Below are 18,667 nucleotides of genomic sequence, written 5' to 3' on the forward strand. Positions count from 1 at the left end.
CTTACATTTCCAGGCCGCCCTATCGAACAAAGACAGGTTATTTATGAATAGAAACTGGCACAGTTGAAAAATTATGCATGCACTAAGTGAGAGGACAGAGAAGAAGCTGTAATTTCTAACTGATCACACAATCCACTGTAAGAAATGATGTTAAAGCTGCATTGTATAAATAAAAGGTAATTTGAAATGCAAATGAATACAGATTTACAGTTTGGTGTCATTTCTTTTACTTATCAAGGCATCTGAATTGAGAGATAAGTGGAAGAAATAAATTGAAGACTTTTTCATAAGGAGTAGATTAGAAATGTTTAGACCGCAATTAATGTGTTTTCCTTCTCTTTTCGGTGTTATATCCTTGAAGTAAAAATTAGATTAATTCATTTAACTGTATAAAATTTAACATCCGTTTTAAAATACTAGTTCATTTCGTATTAAAAGAGACTTCTTTAAACATAAAACGGTAAAAACGAACGATAAAATCCGACGTTTCGGAGTTGTCATGACTCCATTATCAAGGTAAAATATGAAAAAAAATGCAAATTACAATATTTAAAGCGATTTTGACGCGAAGAATTAGCTTAAAAGGGTGCGAAGATTATGAAAATACTTTCGCCCGAATGGAGTCTGATTGCACGTTGAGATTTGGCTTTAAAGCTCTTATAAGAAGTATTTCGTACAGTAAACAGTCAAACTTCTTTCTGCATTTCTTAAGCACTTTGAAACGCTTTAGCAGGTCCTGAAGCATCGTCTTGTGCACGTTCTTGTAGAGTTTGGCGATAATGATAATGATAAGGAATTTATATAGCGCTAAAACTATAAACATATTCAGAAGCGCTTACATAAGTTAAAGTTCTATACTAATTAAAAATAAAATATTCAAAGGCAAAAACATTAGAACAATTGAAACAAACTAAAAGCTTTCCTAAATAGAAATGTTTTAAGTTTCTTTTTAAAAATGGCGAGGCTACTAGTTGTTCTTATAGTTAATGGCAGAGAGTTCCATAAAACAGGTGCAGCATGAGCAAAGGCCCGATCCCCAAGTGAAGAGCAGTTGGCTTTTGGAAAGAACAGAAGAGATTGAGCAGACGAGCGAAGAGTGTAATGATAGCTGGGTTCAGGGACAAAAGATCTTTAATGTAGGGAGGACTTTGGTTGTGTAATGACTTGTAAACAAAGAGGAGCAATTTAAACTGAATTCTGAACGTTAATGGGAGCCAATGTAGGTCGATAAGTGCAGGTGTGATACGATGAATGAATGAATGAATGTGTATTTATATACCGCACATATCACATACTGTCTCAAGGCGGTTTACAATTCTAATTGAGTAAGATCGAACGTCAGCTTGTAAAGGCGCCTCTGGCTGCCGCTATCAGTCCATATTTGATCTCACTCACCCACCCAGCCCATGCATGAAATGTACAATGAAACAACAGATAGACCACCACACCGGGAACTACGCCCCCTACTCTTTTCGACAAGTGTGTGGGTTCTTTAACGTCCCCTGCTGACCATGTAACACTGAAGATGCAGGAGACGGGGCCTACGGTTTATAGTCCTTATCCGAGAAGACTTGAATGTCTAACCATTTGCTGGTACAATTACAAAGGCAGCACATTCTCCTCAGTTATTTTAAGACCCTGAGTGTTGGTCCGGTCTGGGGCTCGAACCCTCGACCTCCCGCACAACAGACTGGCGCTCTACCAACTGAGCTAACCAGGCGGCGGTTTTTTTGGAATCTGAAAAATCACTCTAGTCGCAGCATTCTGAACTTTCTGTTAGTGATCGAGTTGATATTTAGGCAGACCGAAGAGAAGTGCATTACAGTAATCAAGGTGTGAGTATATGAATGCGTGGACTAGTGTCTTAGTCGACTGAACAGTATGGAATTTTCTGATCTGTCTTATGTTGTATAATCCGCGAAAAGCCTTGCTAAAAATCTCGCCTATATGAACGTTCAATCGCATGTGGGCATCGAACCAGGACCCAAGGTTCCGGACGCTTTCCAAAAGTTAAATGAAGGTTTCACCAATAATAATAGATTCAATAGATTTTTTATTTCAAGTTGTTGGCGGGTGCTAATAATTAGAAACTCAGTTTTTGTGTCGTTGATCATCAAACGATTAGCAATAAACCAAGAACGAACATCAACAATGCACATCTCAACCGCAGAGACAGCGTTAATTTCGGAATGGATAGAGCAAGGTCGGAAGGAGAGGTAAATCTGGGTGTCGTCAGCATAACCATGGATGGATGGGAGATGCTGAAAAATAATTTTGAAGAGGCGGGAGACGTAGAGAGTGAATAAAATAGGCCACATACAACTACCCTGGGGGACTCCACAGTTCAGATTAAAGTCATCAGAAGTCTTATCACCAACAAGTATACGTTTTTTGCGACCAGAAAGAAATGAGTCGAACCAATTTAAAGCAGTCCCGACGACTCCAACATCCTGTTGCAAGATATTCAAAAGGATGGAATGTTCAGTGGTGTCAAAAGCAGCACTGAAGTCCAAAAGTACGAGAAGTGTCACTTTTTTATTATCCATACTCGTTAAGATGTCGTTTTGAACCTTTAATAAAGCAGTTTCTGTCGAGTGATACTTGCGGAAGCCGGACTGGAATTTAGGGTGAGGGGCATTTTTTTTACGGTGGACGAGAAGTTGTTGGAGTGCAGCCTTTTCCACTACCTTGGAAATGAATGGAAGATTACTGACTAGACGGAAATTTTTATAGACCAAATCAAGTCCAGGTTTTTTCAGTAGAGGAGAGACAACGGCGGTTCTCCAATATTCTGGAACGTGGCCACTGAGAAGAGAGAGATTTACCATCTAAGTGATAGGGGGCGCTAATATATCAACACAGGACTTCAGTAACCATGTAGGAATAGGATCCAGCCGACAAGAGGCATTGGAGGATTCTCGAACAATCTTAGACACTTCTTCGATAGATAGCGCGGAAAAACTCTCCAGATTCTCCTTAGGAGTAACAGGAATGAGTCCAGGTTCTTGAACTTGAAACTTATCAAGATTTTCCTTTATGATTTCAATTTTTTTGAAGAAGAAGGTGCCAAATTCGTTTGCTAGCTTTGTGGGGTCAGTGTGCTCTGGAATAGCCGTCTCAAGTGGTTCCCTACACAAATAATTAACCACACGAAATAACTTGCGACAGTCACCCGCACACTCATCAATTAGGTTTGAATAATAATTCACACGTGCATATTTAAGAAATGCAGAGTACTGATGACGAACTCTTTGGTAATTATTCCAGTCACCAAGTAGGTCAGTTTTCACGGCTCTTTTTTCAAGGCGACGACGTTGACGCTTGAGTTGTTTAATGTCATCATTAAACCATGTAACCTTTGGACGATTAATCATAGTCCTTGTTTTAAGCGGGGCAAACTTATCCAGTAAGTCAGTAAGGGTCTTGTTAAAGGAGTCGGAGATGGTGCATCAATGTTGTCCCAGTGTACGCTTGCACAAAGCATAGAAGAGGCGGAGGATTGTTGTTTTTATGTCCTTTTATTCGACTATGTAAATGTTCGCGTGTGTTACCAACATAACGCGCATCGCACCAGTCATTTTGAAAACTATAAACAACACACTGCTGATTTACAATTGGTGGCTTTGTTTCCTTGACATGTAGTTCTTGTTCAGTTTTTCGGCTCACAAACACAGGTTGGATGGTGGTGTGTACTTTTAGGCTCAGATCCTTTAGTTGTTTCATCGCAATATCTGCTGAGATTTGGTCTCTAAATGGCAAAATTACTCGAACCGTGTCATCTGTCTCTTTGGATGGCGACAAAAGCTGCTGTTGGTCACAAGCCTTTGAGTCAACGAAACTTTTAATGGTAGATTTAACGAGGTGTTTGGGGTACTTCAGACGTGAGGATACTGTCTTCAAACGGTCACATTCGTCAGAGAAATGTGACTAAGATGAGGATAAACGATGTGCCTGATCAAGCATAGTTCTTAGTAAAACCTATTTACACCGATTGTCAACATGACTCTGATTATGCAATAGTGGAGTTGAATTAGTGGGTTTTACGTACACCATAGCGTCTCTTTTTGAGGCGATCGGTTGAGTAACTGAACACCCAGAAATGGGAGCATGCCATTGCATACGGCTTCCATCGTAAATTTTACGGAGGAATGTTCCTCATATCAAACTCATGGGGTACAAATAGTCTTAACATGAATGTAGTGACCACGCCCACTTCAACACCCCACTCAAATCGAGTGTAATTTTCGAATGTTTTACCATCGTGCGGATTCTCTACGGAAAAAGCACTCAATGTACCTCTGAAATATTAAACTATAATATTGTGGCTTTCTATTTCGCTAATTTTCTAACTTGAAGATAAAGTTTTTCCCTCGTCATTTTTACCTTTTCTCCGAGCGGTTGCGTGAAATTAACAAGGCGTTTTTGATCAAAACACGACCGAGTGAAGGGTCTCGGGCGATATCTCTTTTACGCAGGCGCAAATTTAAAATGTACCGCCAGAATCAAAAAGAGGAACAAATTTCCTTTGCTTTGATATGTAAAGTGTCGAACGAAAAGCAGATTCACCTTCGTCAAATGGCGTTTCAAAACAGCTGTATCTTCCTCCTTTTGATATTTCCTGTTTTGTAAGCGTGAAAGCAGTAGGAGAGGGATCGGGAAACTCAGAAAGCGCTTCGGGAATTAATCTGCCATCGTTTACTTACAAGATAAACAAGTAAGATTTGTGAAGTTCGTTGAAGTATGAAGTCTAAATAATTGCCTTTTTAAAGCTTGTTTGCTGGATTTTTCGTAAACTTCCCTGATTAATTTTTCGTTTCAGCTTACTAGTCTATACTATTTCAAAGCAATGTCAAGACGAAGACGGAGAACCATGAGTCGGTCCTTTAAACAATCGTAAACAAAGTGTTTGAGCAATCAGGTATACGAGGTGTAATAATCAATAGCCGCATATCAGAAGTCTTCAGGAAGAAAGTATTCTGTCTTCAGAAAGCTGTCAAGAAAGTTAATAATCGTGGCGGAAGGCAATTAAACGGGCCCTCGGTATCGATTTAATATCATATCGATCTCAATATCATACAGTTTTGTATCTTTCTTCCGTGGATTCGCCTCTCTAACGAGGGTGTATGTTGAGAATTCATTGCAAAATCGCTTTGTTTTTTTAATTTCCCTCTTTGACCTGTCCGCCATTTTGAAAATTCGCAACGGAGAGCATGCGCATTACGTGGGGTTAGTGGTTGCGTACACCTGGAACCGAGAAAAACAAATGTTCGTCGCACTGGGGAAAGAGTTTGATATGGTTATATGTGTCCAGGAAGTTAGATGCTGTTGCCATATTTAGCATGATGGTGAGCGAATCGTCTACACATCTTCGATAGAAAAAAGGGAGTTTGCCCTCCCGCTCAAGGTTTTCTTCCATTGGCTAGTAACGGACCAAGAGTCACAGTCTGTTTAAAGATAGTAATCTGGGACGAATCTGCCCAGGCTAGCTCGGGATTGAATATCTAACGTGCTAGTTCGTCCGTAACTGTCTGAGCCTCCGCAAAAATCGCCACAGTGATTGAAAGACGGCTGAGAATCTCTTCCCAGGAAAAAAGAGACAACGTTGGAGAAAAAAAAATGTGAATTTGGTTATAACCGGTTAGGCCACTACGATTATTTCATCGTACTCTCTCCCTTTTTGGGAGTTGTTGAGCCAGTAGAAAGTGAACATGGAACTACAGTCGACACTCTTGTCTACAATGATTTTCGCTGTCAGTCTATCAAATCATTTAACTTTTAAATGATTGAGGTTACTTTTCAGAACCTACTGCTTTAAATTTTATATTAAAGTCATGATTTAGTACGGCAGATTCTTAAAAATTTGTTTTAGTCATACGAAGTATCTCAACCCTAACAACACCTCTTTCAAGAATACAATGTTTTTTTCACCACGAAATAACCTTTTTCCTCTACAGTCCTCAGTGCTTTTAAAAATCACATCAAAAAAAGTCTAACTTTATTGTTTCCAGCCAGTAGTACTTCAGGGTTTGGTGTTTAGAAAAGTCGCCATCGAGTCATCAAGGGCTTTCATGAATGTAGAGTGGTGAATTGGGGACTGGGTTCCAGTAAACTTGCTGGTGTGGCTTCGATCTCTGTAAGTGAGGATGTCCTCATGTTTGTGATGTTCCCAGTCATGGAACTGTTGGGCGGTGTCCAGGTCATATCCGTAGTTTGCATCCTTGGCGATGTCGACCAAGTATTCAGTCTGGAAATTTATATCATCGTGGCAGTCTTTCAGTTCATTCATTCTGAAATTATAAAGGAAAAAATAAAAAAAACTTCCATTTCAGTATGATTCGTGACATGTTCTGTAACTGATCCGTTAAGTGGTCCCTTTCTTCTAATGAAATTTTTTGGTGCGCTTATTTGAAGTCTACAGCTCTTATGTAAAAACAAAGGAATATATTCAATACTTAAAGCCAGGATTACTAAATATCTACACGTTCGGGTCTCCCTTTCGACAGCAACGAAGCTGTTTTCAACGTATCAAGATAAGTTCCTGTTGAGTGCATTTCGATTGAGTGTTTATGTCGTAACATTTGAATAAAAGTATGAAAGGAACAAGAAGCCAATAAAAACACAAAGTAAACACAAGTAATCGGGCATAATGGGGCGGGAAGCTCGATTGTGCAATGAATGATTTTGGGTTAAGCTTTGATTCTGATTGGTCGAGTAGTGGTTTGTTTTAGTTTCCATCTGATTAGTTTTAAGGGCGACGCCAAATTTTCGAGAGCAGTCGAGGGGACTGGGGGGACGAGACCCGCGCAGGAATTCGCGATGATTCATTCAATATTCCAGGACAGATTTCTCTATAATTTATTACTTTGCGATCCATTTCTCAATGTCCTTCTTCATGGTTTCCTTGTCAGGGAGTTTGAGCTCCCCTGTGATGCAGTTCACGGTCCACTTGGCTTGCGCGTCGAACATGGTGTAAGTGTAGTACTGATTCTGCATTCCAATGTAGAAAAACTTGTTGTTGCCAGCCTCGGTCCACAGTACATTCTTGTACATCCCGGCGGGGTACAAGATATTCCTGGCCTTCAGCCGGAGGCGTTCTTCAAGGAACGGAAAGTGGAAGTAGTAGCCGGTGCACAAAATGATGGCGTCCACATCGGCATTGGTACCATCCTTGAAGTGGACAGTTTTGCCTTCGATCTTTGTTAGCAGTGGTCTCTCATTGATCTCAGTGGGCCACTTGAAGCCCATCGGCCTGGTCTTGTAGGAGCAAATGATCTTCTTGGCGCCATATTTGAGGTTTTGCAAAGCGATATCCTCAGCGGAAGAGCTGGAGCCGACCACAAGAAGCGTCTGTCCTTGGAACTGATAGGCATTTCGGAAGTCGTGAGAGTGCATCACGCGGCCAGGAAACTCCTCTATTCCTGGAAAAAAGGGAACGTTCGGCACAGAAAAGTGACCAGTTGCTACAATAAGGTAGTCAAACTTCTGAACAGGAAGGTCTTTGTCCTCGACAAGGCTTTTGACAACCACTGAAAAGTCGTCAGTGTCATCATTGTAGGTCACCTGGCGGACGGCATGATTGAAACGAATCCAGTGTCTAAGATCGGCTTTAGTCCAGCGACCTGATAGAAGATTCAGTAAGAGAAAATATATTACGTTACGTGCTAATAGTTGTGTGTTTATTTTATAACCTCTACATCGCTCGTCCACAGCTAATTTTGCCCTTAAGAGGTAGACCTGTGTTATTTTTCTTTTCGTCCCGGAATTAGGAAAAACCAAAAAAACAGTGATCGTAATCAGGAACAGAGCTAACCAGCAGGTAAGTTGTTGAGATGGAAAGATTACATACCTTTCAAGTAATCAAAGAGAACCTCTCTGGGTGGGAAGGATGGAATTGCCTTTTTGAAATGATCTTCGAACGTGTAGTCCGGAAACTCTAAAGTTTCCTTCGGACCATTCGACCAGAGGCCTCGGTACATACTTCCATGGACGGGTTCGCCAAACTGATCGATACCTGAATAAAGAAAAGAATTAAAAGAATATAATCATTAACTTGTCTTCATTTTTTCTTGAACTCAAATCATTGTTTGCCTTAACCGTTTGTTCTTAGTATGCATACAAACCAAATGGTCTATCAAGCCAAAGTTTCTATTCGATTTCGCAAAAAAAAATTTTTTGTACTCTGCCTTCCCTTAATTCAGAAGCACTGATCCGCTTATATTGTCCTACGTTTATTTTCCACATTCCTAGTGGCGCTATTTTGGGTGCAATGTTGACGCTGCATGTTAAAGAAGGAAACAAAAAGAACTTATTGTACTATTGGTTCCTCCTCCAAGCGGCTAAACCTCATCTACACCAAGGAAATGCAACTTTTAACCAGAAAGAAATAGCAAGATCAAATGACTAGAAACAAAGGCTGTGCATAAGAGTGTGTCAACGCGCCACTAAAAACTATGTACTTACCAGTTTCCCAGGAGTATTTCCAGAGCCCTCCCCAGTCTGACTGCTTGTCGAAGCACACAATTTCAGGAATTTCTTTGCCTTGTTCTTTCAGTTTATTACAGTGAAACAATACTGACATACCACTGGGACCTGCACCGATCACACAGACACTCTTCGCTTTAGACATTTTTACGTTATCGGTTCCAACTGTCGAAAAAAGAATGTATAACATCAGTGATATTTTCAATATGCTCAAAATCAAATTATTGATTTTTGTATTTAATTGTTAGTAGATCCCACTTTGGGAAAGGCGTTCTCATTACAAGTTGCTTCTCTTTCAACATGTGGCTTGGCAACTCAGTCGGTGTTGACGCCCAACCATTGGAGGACGAAAGATTACGGCGATTCCATAGTTTCATAACAAGGAAGATAAAAAAAATTGAACACAATTCTGCTTGTAGCGGCCGACAAAAGCGAAGCAAATTTTCGACGACAACTATGAGTTTCACCGATAAAGACACACTGAAGCGAAGATATATTTTGCGCACAAGCCTTGAATCGTTTTATTTAACTTAGTCGAGGTGACCAAGTACTTATCGTAAACTGAAATATGAAAATTATAAGGAAGAAGGTGAGCTAAATTCCAAAAAGGATAAAAGAGAACCGCTTGAAAACGAACTCTAACAAAAACTAATAGCCAGATGGGAAAAACTTGGAGGAATTTTGGTAAATTGGCAATTTCGCTTCTGAAATATTTTTCATTGCCGCGCAATAACTCGAGAGAGTTGCTTACCCTAATTTTCGGCCGTTTACCCGCACGGCCGATTGCCGGCACCGGCCGATTATTGCATACGGCGAAAAAAAAAGTTAACGGATTACCCGCATTGGTGGATAACCCGCACGTTATGTTATTCAACGTTTTGGTGGCGAAAACGTGACATTAAGGTGATACATTTCGGTCTTTTAAAAGTTGTCTGGTTTCACTTTCGAAAACTTGAAAGCGTCTATGTCAAAGGTCAAAGAAATTCAGACGCGTGCACAACTTTGTGTCAATATTAGCATGTACTTTATTGATAAAATTATACAGTAAAAACACTAGCCGCCCATGCCCAAATCTCAACTTTTCATACTTGACAGAATGCGAATTTGTGGCCACATTTTGTGCGAGCGATCGTTTAGCGCCCTGTTGATTTGTTGAAAGAGAGCTGGGTGAGTGTTAAAACTTGAATTATAAAGTATTGTCGGCGATTTCTAAAAAAAATCGATATCTCCGGTTCTACTGGGCCTAACAAGTCCCTTAAAACGGGAAAATTCTCTTAAGCTCAAGCTAGTGCTAAATGGAAATTTGTTGCTGATGTGCCGGATATCTTTGGATTATTTTTGTCACCATCAAGGTTTTGTTTTTACGCGTGCCGATAGCAATTTGTTCGTCACGTAACTAATTATGCATGAAATAAGCTCGAATCGGCATCATGTTTTCGTGCCACTTTGCGGCACTCTTAATACGATAAAATTCATTTGAGAGGTGGAAACACATGTTGGTGATAATTTTTTTTCGATTCAGCTACCAGTAGATTTTAAAATTGTCACATATCCCGCACCTCCCTGTTAACCGCAGTGGCGCGCGTTTAATGCAAAATCAACAGATTACCCGCAGGTAAACGGCCGGAAATTACGGTAACAGCCCGACCGCCTCCTGAATGTTAGAGAGCCTGTTCGTCTGGTGCTTTTCGTGGACTGAGAAGATCAATTTGTTCATAAATTCTCGTCAACGGACATCCCGGTTTTCGGTTCGTTTAAGTGATTATTTCCCGAAACCCGCTCCTCAAAATCGCCGATTCCCTAGTCCCGTTCATGAAAGCAATCTCGCATCTCGCTCCCCTCTTGCTTTAACTTCCCGGATCCCAGCCTTTAAATGAGGGAAAATCACCGATCCTGAAAAACTTATTGGGGACCCTTGTTTTAAACGGTCGGTTTAAACAGAAACACAAAGCCTAGTTGCATTTGTGTACTTCTGAGGAACTTAAGTTAAGTACATGCACTATATTATGGCTAGCTAAACAATTGCCGTTATAAGACTTTGTATACACGTGAGTGTCCTTGCGTTCAGTATCATGCATAAGATTTGCCTTAAGTTCATGCAGGGTGTTAGGTTTCTTGGTGACAATACTTTTCACAAAGACAAAGTAAACAGTAAACCTGATAAGATTCTCAGGATGTGCTTAAGTTTGGCAATAGTCTTGTGTCTCCGGCACAGCAAATCTCGATGGCTTCGCTTCCCTTACTGATCGCCAATTTTTACTCCGGTAGAACTGACTAGAAATGTTATTTCTTGTTGTGATGTTATGTTACCTAGTGCTGCTTATCGTATCTCCAATCTTTCGCTTCTTATTTCTTTCACAACTTGTGAAACCGAATTTTTTTTTCGTTCTGAGGTTTCTATTAGGGACTTTAAGAGAACCACGACGACCACGGCAACGAAACGTAGCGAAACAAATTTTTCTATGAACTAAACAATAGCTCAGCGAGTGCGTTTTAAAACTCCTTACATTTCCAGGCCGCCCTATCGAACAAAGACAGGTTATTTATGAATAGAAACTGGCACAGTTTAAAAATTATGCATGCACTAAGTGAGAGGAAAGAGAGGAAGCTGTAATTTCTAACTGATCACACAATCCACTGTAAGAAATGATGTTAAAGCTGCATTGTATAAATGATAATTCTGTGAAAAGGTAAATTGAAATGCAAATGAATACAGATTTACAGTTTGGTGTCATTTCTTTTACTTATCAAGGCATCTGAGTTGAGAGATAAGTGGAAGAAATAAATTGAAGACTTTTTCATAAGGATTAGATTAGAAATGTTTAGACTGCAATTAATATGTTTTCCTTCTCTTTTCGGTGTTATATCCTTGAAGTAAAAATTAGATTAATTCATTTAACTGTATACAATTCAACATCCGTTTTAAAATACTAGTTCATTTCGTATTAAAGAGACTTCTTTAAACATAAAACGGTAAAAACGAACGATAAAATCCGACGTTTCGGAGTAGTCATGACTCCATTATCAAGGTAAAATATGAAAAAAGAAATGCAAATTACAATATTTAAAGCGATTTTGACGCGAAGAATTAGCTTCAAATGGTGCGAAGATTATGAAGATACTTTCGCCCGAATGGAGTCTGATTGCACGTTGAGATTTGGCTTTAAAGCTCTTATAAGAAGTATTTCGTACACTAAACATTCAAACTTCTTTCTTCATTTCTTAAGCACTTCGAAACGCTTTAGCAGGTCATGAAGCATCGTCTTGTGCACGTTCTTGTAGAATTTGGCGATAATGATAATGATAATGATAAGGAATTTATATAGCGCTAAAACTATCAACAATATTCAGAAGCGCTTACATAAGTTAAAGTTCTATACTAATTAAAACTAAAATATTCAAAGGCAAAAACATTAGAACTATTGAAACAAACTAAAAGCTTTCCTAAATAGAAATGTTTTAAGTTGCTTTTTAAAAATGGCGAGGCTACTACTTGTTCTTATAGTTAATGGCAGCGAGTTCCATAAAACAGGTGCAGCATGAGCAAAGGCCGATCCCCAAGTGAAGAGCAGTTGGCTTTTGGAACGAACAGAAGAGATTGAGCAGACGAGCGAAGAACATAATTAGTAACTGGTTTCAGGGACAAAAGATCTTTAATGTAGGGAGGACTTTGGTTGTGTAATGACTTGTAGATAAAGAGGAGCAATTTAAACTGAATTCTGAACGTTACTGGGAGCTAATGTAGGTCGATAAGTGCAGGTGTGATATGATCAAATTTCGGAATCTGAAAAATCACTCTAGCCGCAGCATTCTGAACTTTCTGTAAGCGATCGAGTTGATATTTAGGTAGACCGAAGAGAAGTGCGTTACAGTAATCAAGGTGTGAGGATATGAAGGCGTGGACTAGTGTCTTAGTCGATTGAACAGTAAGGAATTTTCTGATCTGTCTTGTGTTGTATAATCCGCGAAAAGCCTTGCTACAAATCTTGCCTATATGAACGTTCATTCGCATATGGGTATCAAACCAGGACCCAAGGTTCCGCACGCTTTCTAAAGGTTTAATGAGGGTGTCACCAATAATAACAGATTCAATAGATGTTCTTTTTAAGTTGTTGGCGGGTGCCAATAACTAGAAACTCAGTTTTTGCGTCGTTGATCATTAAACGATTAGCAATAAACCAAGAACGAACATCAGCAATGCACATCTCAATCGCAGAGACAGCGTTAATTTCGGAATGGATAGAGCAAGGTCGGAAGGAAAGGTAAATCTGGGTGTCGTCAGCATAACCATGGACGGAAGGGAGATGCTGAGAAATAATGTTGAAGAGGCGGGGGACGCAGAGAGTGAATAAAATAGGCCACATACAACTACCCTGGGGGACTCCACAGTTCAGATTAAAGTCATCAGAAGTCTTATCACCAACAAGTATACGTTTTTTGCGGCCAGAAAGAAATGAGTCGAACCAATTTAAAGCAGTCCCGACGACTCCAACATCCTGTTGCAAGATATTCAGAAGAATGGAATGTTCAGTGGTGTCAAAAGCAGCACTAAGGTCCAAAAGTACGAGAAGTGTCACTGCTTTATTATCCATACTAATTAAGATGTCGTTTTGAACCTTTAATAAAGCAGTTTCTGTCGAGTGATACTTACGGAAGCTGGACTGGAATTTAGGGAGAGGGGCATTTTTTTCACAGTGGACGAGAAGTTGTTGAAGTGCAGCCTTTCCCACTACCTTGAAAATGAATGGAAGGTTACTGACTAGACGGAAATTTTTATAGACCAAATCAAGTCCAGGTTTTTCAGTAGAGGAGAGACAACGGCGGTTCTCCAATATTCTGGAACGTGGCCACTGAGAAGAGAGAGATTTACCATCTCAGTGATAGGGGGCACTAATACATCAACACAGGACTTCAGTAGCCATGTAGGAACAGGACCCAGCCGACAAGAGGCATTGGAGGATTCTCGAACAATCTTAGACACTTCTTCGATAGATAGCGCGGAAAAACTCTCCAGATTCTCCTTAGGAGTAACAGGAATGAGTCCAAGATTTTCCTTTATGATTTCAATTTTTTTGAGGAAGAAGGTGTCAAATTCGTTTGCTAGCTTTGTGGGGTCAGTGTGCTCTGGAAGAGCCGTATCAAGTGGTTCCCTACACAAATAATTAACCACGCGAAATAACTTGCGACAATCACCCGCACACTGATCAATTAGGTTTGAATAATAATTCACACGTGCAGATTTAAGAAATGCAGAGTACTGATTACGAACTCTATGGTAATTATTCCAATCACAGGGAGGTCAGTTTTCACGGCTCTCTTTTCAAGGGGACGACGTTGACGCTTGAGTTGTTTAATGTCATCATTAAACCATAGGACCTTCGGACGATTAACCATAGTCCTTGTTTTAAGCGGGGCAAACTTATCCAGTAAGTCAGTAAGGGTCTTGTTAAAGCAGTCGGAGAGTGCACCTATGTTGTCCCAGTGTACGCTTGCACAAAGAAGAGGCGGAGGATTATTGTTTTTATGTCCTTTTTTTTCGACTTTGTAAATGTTCGCGTGTGTTACCTACATAATGCGCATCGCACAGGTCACTTTGAAAACTATAAACAACACACTGCTGATTTACAATTGGTGGCTTTGTTTCCTTGACATGTAGTTCTTGTTCAGTTTTTCGGCTCACAAACACAGGTTGGACGGTGGTGTGTACTTTTAGGCTCAGATCCTTTAGTTGTTTCCTCACAATATCTGCTGAGATTTGGTCTCTAAATGGCAAAATTACTCGAACCGTGTCATCTGTCATTTGGATGGTGACAAAAGCTGCTGCTGGTCACAAGCCTTTGAGTCAACGAAACTTTTGATGGTGGAGCTAACGAGACCCGGTGTTTGGGGTACTTCAGACGTGAGAATACTGTCTTCAAACGGTCACATTCGCCAAAGAAATGTGACCAAGATGAAGATAAACGATGTGCTCCATCAAGCATAGTTCTTAGCAGGTCCTTTTTGTACCGATTGTCAACTGATTGCGCAAGAGTGGACTTGAATTAGTGGGTTTTACATACACCATAGTTTCTCTATTTGAGGCGATCGGTTGAGTAACTGGACACCCAGAAATGGGAGCATGCCATTGCATACGGTTTCCATTTTGAATTTTACGGAGGAATGTTCTTTGTTAAACGTGTCCAGGAAGTTAGATGCTGTTGCGATATTTGGCATGATGGTGAGCGTATCGTTTACATATCTTCGATAGAAAAACGAGAGTTTGCCCTCCCGCTCAAGGTTTTCTTCGATTTACCCATTATGCCAAATATGGCAACAGCATCTAACTAACGTTTTTCTAGTTCATTTCATTGGAAAAATGGAATAGAATCTACCAAAGGTGTCACAATGTCCAACAGTTACTGTTCTTCTCAAAGACCCCATAGGAGAGGGGTGAGGTTAACCTTGGGAAAAGGGTGTATTGTTCTTCTCAAATACCCAATAGCAGAGGGGTAAGGTCACATTTGGGGGAGGGAAAGAGGTGGGTTGCCAGTGTAACAGCACTCAAGCCTGCCGCTGGTAGTGAAAAAAGGAAAAAAAAACAGAACAAATTAAGTTAAACAAGCTATGTGAAGGCCATCGATTTAATGGTCTAAAGCTTGTGAAAAAGCCTGAAATAAACCCTTGATGCGCATGCTGTTATCATAATCGATCATGATGGTGTGCTGGTAATCAGCACGCGATGAAAGTTTACTTTGATTAACAAACTATCTACCCCTCTATGAAAACATCTCTGCATCCCAATCCTTTTTTAATGTACCCTTTCATTCCATTTCGTCATCAACAAACGGACACCAAATTAATTCTCGATGAAGAAACGATTTCAGACCAGCTTTTCGAAGTTCTTATGTCAAATCTTGCAAGATGGACACGAAAGGTGTCTATCACAAGTTTTGAACCGCTTCCCACTTTAGGTTTTAACCGAGGAGATTGAACTTAAAACCATTGTCACAGTCTGTTTAAAGATAGTAATCTGGGACGAATGTGCCTGGGCTAGCTCGGGATTGAATATCTAACGTGCTAGTTCGTCCGTAACTGTCTGAGCCTCCGCAAAAATCGCCACAGTGAATGAAAGACGGCTGAGGATCTCTTCCCAGGAAAAAAGAGACAACTTTGGAGAAAAAAATGTGAAGTTGGTTATAACCAGTTAGGCCACTACGATTATTTCATCGTACTCTCTCCCTTTTTGGGAGTTGTTGAGCTAGTAGGAAGTGAACATGGAACTAAAGTCGACACTCTTTTCTGCAATGATTTCGTTGTCAGTTTATAGAATCATTTAACTTTCAAACGATTGAGGTTACTTTTCGGAACCTACTGCTTTTAATTTTACATCAAAATCATGATTTATTACGGCAGATTCTTAAATATTTGTTTTAGTCATACGAAGTATCTCAACCCTAATAACACCTCTTTCAAGAATAAAATGTTTTTTTCACCACGACATAACCTTTTTCCTCTACAGTCCTCGGTGCTTTTAAAAATCACACCAAAACAGGTCTAACTTTATTGTTTCCAGCCAGTAGTACTTCAGGGTTTGGTGTTCAGAAAAGTCGCCATCGAGTCATCAAGGGCTTTCATGAATGTAGAGTGGTGAATTGGGGACTGGGTTCCAGTAAACTTGCTGGTGTGGCTTCGATCTCTGTAAGTGAGGATGTCCTCATGTTTGTGATGTTCCCAGTCATGGAACTGTTGGGCGGTGTCCAGGTCATATCCGTAGTTTGCATCCTTGGCGATGTCGACCAAGTATTCAGTCTGGAAATTTATATCATCGTAGCAGTCTTTAAGTTCATTCATTCTGAAATTATGAAAGAAAAAATAAAAAACTTCCATTTTAGTATCATTCGTGACATGTTCTGTAACTGATCCGTTAAGTGGCTTCCTTTCTTCTAATGAAATTTTTTGGTGCGCTTATTTGAAGTCTGCAGCTCTTGTCTAAAAACAAAGGAATATATTCAATACTTTAAGCCAGGATTACCAAATATCTACACGTTCGGGTCTCCCTTTCGACAGCAACGAAGCTGTTTTTAACGTATCAAGATAAGGTCCTGTTGAGTGCATTTCGATTGAGTGTTTATGCCGTAACATTTGAATAAAAGTATGAAAGGAACAAGAAGCCAATAAAAACACAAAGTAAACACAAGTAATCGGGCATAATGGGGCGGGAAGCTCGATTGTGCAATGAATGATTTTGGGTTAAGCTTTGATTCTGATTGGTCGAGAAGTGGTTGGTTTTAGTTTCCATCTGATTAGTTTTAAGGGCGACGCCAAATTTTCGAGAGCAGTCGAGGGGACTGGGGGGACGAGACCCGCGCAGGAATTCGCGATGATTCATTCAATATTCCAGGACAGATTGCTCTATAATTTATTACTTTGTGATCCATTTCTCAATGTCCTTCTTCATGGCTTCGTTGTCAGGGAGTTTGAGCTCCCCTGTGATGCAGTTCACGGTCCACTTGGCTTGCGCGTCGAACATGGTGTAAGTGTAGTACTGGTCCTGCATTCCAATGTAGAAAAACTTGTTGTTGCCAGCCTCGGTCCACAGTACATTCTTGTACATCCCGGCAGGGTACAAGATATTCCTGGCCTTCAGCCGGAGGCGCTCTTCAAGGAACGGAAAGTGGAAGTAGTAGCCGGTGCACAAAATGATGGCGTCCACATCGGCCTTGCTACCATCCTTGAAGTGGACAGTTTTGCCTTCGATTTTTGTTAGCAGTGGTCTCTCAGTGATCTCAGGGGGCCACTTGAAGCCCATTGGCCTGGTCTTGTAGGAGCAAATGATCTTCTTGGCGCCATATTTGAGGTTTTGCAAAGCAATATCCTCAGCGGAATAGCTGGAGCCGACCACAAGAAGCTTCTGTCCTTGGAACTGATAGGCATTTCGGAAGTCGTGTGAGTGCATCACGCGGCCAGGAAACTCCTCTATTCCTGGAAAAAAGGGAACGTTCGGCACAGAAAAGTGACCAGTTGCTACAATAAGGTAGTCAAACTTCTGAACAGGAAGGTCTTTGTCCTCGCCAAGGCTTTTGACAACCACTGAAAAGTCGTCAGTGTCATCATTGTAGGTCACCTGGCGGACGGCATGATTGAAACGAATCCAGTGTCGAAGATCGGCTGTAGTCCAGCGACCTTATAGAAGATTCAGTGAGAGGAAATATGTTACGTTACGTGCTAACAGTTGTGTGTCTATTTTATAACCTCTACATCGCCCGTCTACGGCTAATTTTTCCCTTAAGAGGTAGGCCTGTGTTATTTTTTTTTTCGTATCGGAATTAGGAAAAACACAAAAATAATAATAAAAAAAAAAACAGTGATCGAAATCAGGAACAGAGCTAACCAACGGGTTAGTTGTTGAGATGGAAAGATTACATACCTTTCAAGTAATCAAAGAGAACCTCTCTGGGTGGGAAGGATGGAATTGCCTTTTTGAAATGATCTTCGAACGTGTAGTCCGGAAACTCTAAAGTTTCCTTCGGACCATTCGACCAGAGGCCTCGGTACATACTTCCATGGACGGGTTCACCAAACTGATCGATACCTGAATAAAGAAAAGAGTTAAAAGAATATAATCATGTTTCTAGTCTTCATTTTTTCTGCAACTCAAACCATGGTTTGCTTAACCATTTTTTCTCAGTGTGCGTTTCAAATAGACTCTAGGACGTCGCAAAAAAATTTTTATCTTTTAGTACACTGCCTTCTCCTTAACTCAGAAGCATTGACCCGCTAAAATTGCCCCACGTTTATTTTCCACATTTTTAGCGGCGCCCTTTTTGGTGCGATGTTGACACTGCATGTTAAAGATGAAAACGCCAAGAACATATTACACAGTTGGATCCTCCTCCAAGCGGCTAAACCTCATCTACACCAAGAAAATGCAACTTTACTAGAAAGACATAACAAGATCAAATGACTAGAAACAAAGGCTCTGCAAAAGAGTGTGTCAACGTGCCACTAAAAACTATGTACTCACCAGTTTCCCAGGAGTATTTCCAGAGCCCTCCCCAATCTGACTGCTTGTCGAAGCAGACAATTTCAGGAATTTCTTTGCCTTGTTCTTTCAGTTTATTGAAGTGAAATAATACTGACATACCACTGGGACCTGCACCGATCACACAGACACTCTTTGCTTTAGACATCTTTACGTTTATTAGTT

At 40.4% G+C, this 18,667-nt stretch overlaps 2 protein-coding genes and 2 pseudogenes across 2 annotated transcripts; all 4 read right to left on the reverse strand.

The window, feature by feature from the left end:
• Positions 1 to 347: 347 nt before the first annotated feature.
• On the reverse strand, positions 348 to 5,416 carry LOC149047034 (uncharacterized; annotated as a pseudogene).
• LOC149047035 (uncharacterized) lies at positions 5,294 to 8,656 on the reverse strand. The gene is made up of 4 exons (XM_089205201.1): positions 8,461 to 8,656; positions 7,847 to 8,011; positions 6,863 to 7,619; positions 5,294 to 6,287 (listed from the first exon to the last, which is right to left on the reverse strand). Exons 1-4 carry the CDS (start codon positions 8,624 to 8,626, stop codon positions 6,020 to 6,022), a joined length of 1,356 nt encoding a protein of 451 aa, XP_089061327.1. The 5' UTR covers positions 8,627 to 8,656; the 3' UTR covers positions 5,294 to 6,019.
• Positions 8,657 to 13,908: 5,252 nt separating this feature from the next.
• On the reverse strand, positions 13,909 to 14,694 carry LOC113672134 (uncharacterized; annotated as a pseudogene).
• Positions 14,695 to 15,439: 745 nt separating this feature from the next.
• LOC149047036 (uncharacterized) lies at positions 15,440 to 18,667 on the reverse strand. The gene is made up of 4 exons (XM_089205202.1): positions 18,485 to 18,667; positions 17,888 to 18,052; positions 16,887 to 17,643; positions 15,440 to 16,312 (listed from the first exon to the last, which is right to left on the reverse strand). Exons 1-4 carry the CDS (start codon positions 18,648 to 18,650, stop codon positions 16,045 to 16,047), a joined length of 1,356 nt encoding a protein of 451 aa, XP_089061328.1. The 5' UTR covers positions 18,651 to 18,667; the 3' UTR covers positions 15,440 to 16,044.

This window comes from Pocillopora damicornis, chromosome 4 (assembly GCF_964200805.1).
Source record: "Pocillopora damicornis chromosome 4, jaPocDami1.2, whole genome shotgun sequence".
NCBI lineage: Eukaryota > Metazoa > Cnidaria > Anthozoa > Scleractinia > Pocilloporidae > Pocillopora > Pocillopora damicornis.

What these genes read in the sequence shown, in the direction of transcription:
- LOC149047035 (XM_089205201.1), bottom strand. Translation starts at nt 8,626, where the DNA reads ATGTCTAAAGCGAAGAGTGTCTGTGTGATCGGTGCAGGTCCCAGTGGT. An exon ending in TCTCTTTGATTACTTGAAAG is followed by an intron (nt 7,620 to 7,846) that starts GTATGTAATCTT and finishes ATCTTCTATCAG; the next exon opens with GTCGCTGGACTAAAGCCGAT. An exon ending in ATTGAGAAATGGATCGCAAA is followed by an intron (nt 6,288 to 6,862) that starts GTAATAAATTAT and finishes TTATAATTTCAG; the next exon opens with AATGAATGAACTGAAAGACT.
- LOC149047036 (XM_089205202.1), bottom strand. Translation starts at nt 18,650, where the DNA reads ATGTCTAAAGCAAAGAGTGTCTGTGTGATCGGTGCAGGTCCCAGTGGT. An exon ending in GAAATACTCCTGGGAAACTG is followed by an intron (nt 18,053 to 18,484) that starts GTGAGTACATAG and finishes TTCTTTATTCAG; the next exon opens with GTATCGATCAGTTTGGTGAA. An exon ending in TCTCTTTGATTACTTGAAAG is followed by an intron (nt 17,644 to 17,887) that starts GTATGTAATCTT and finishes ATCTTCTATAAG; the next exon opens with GTCGCTGGACTACAGCCGAT.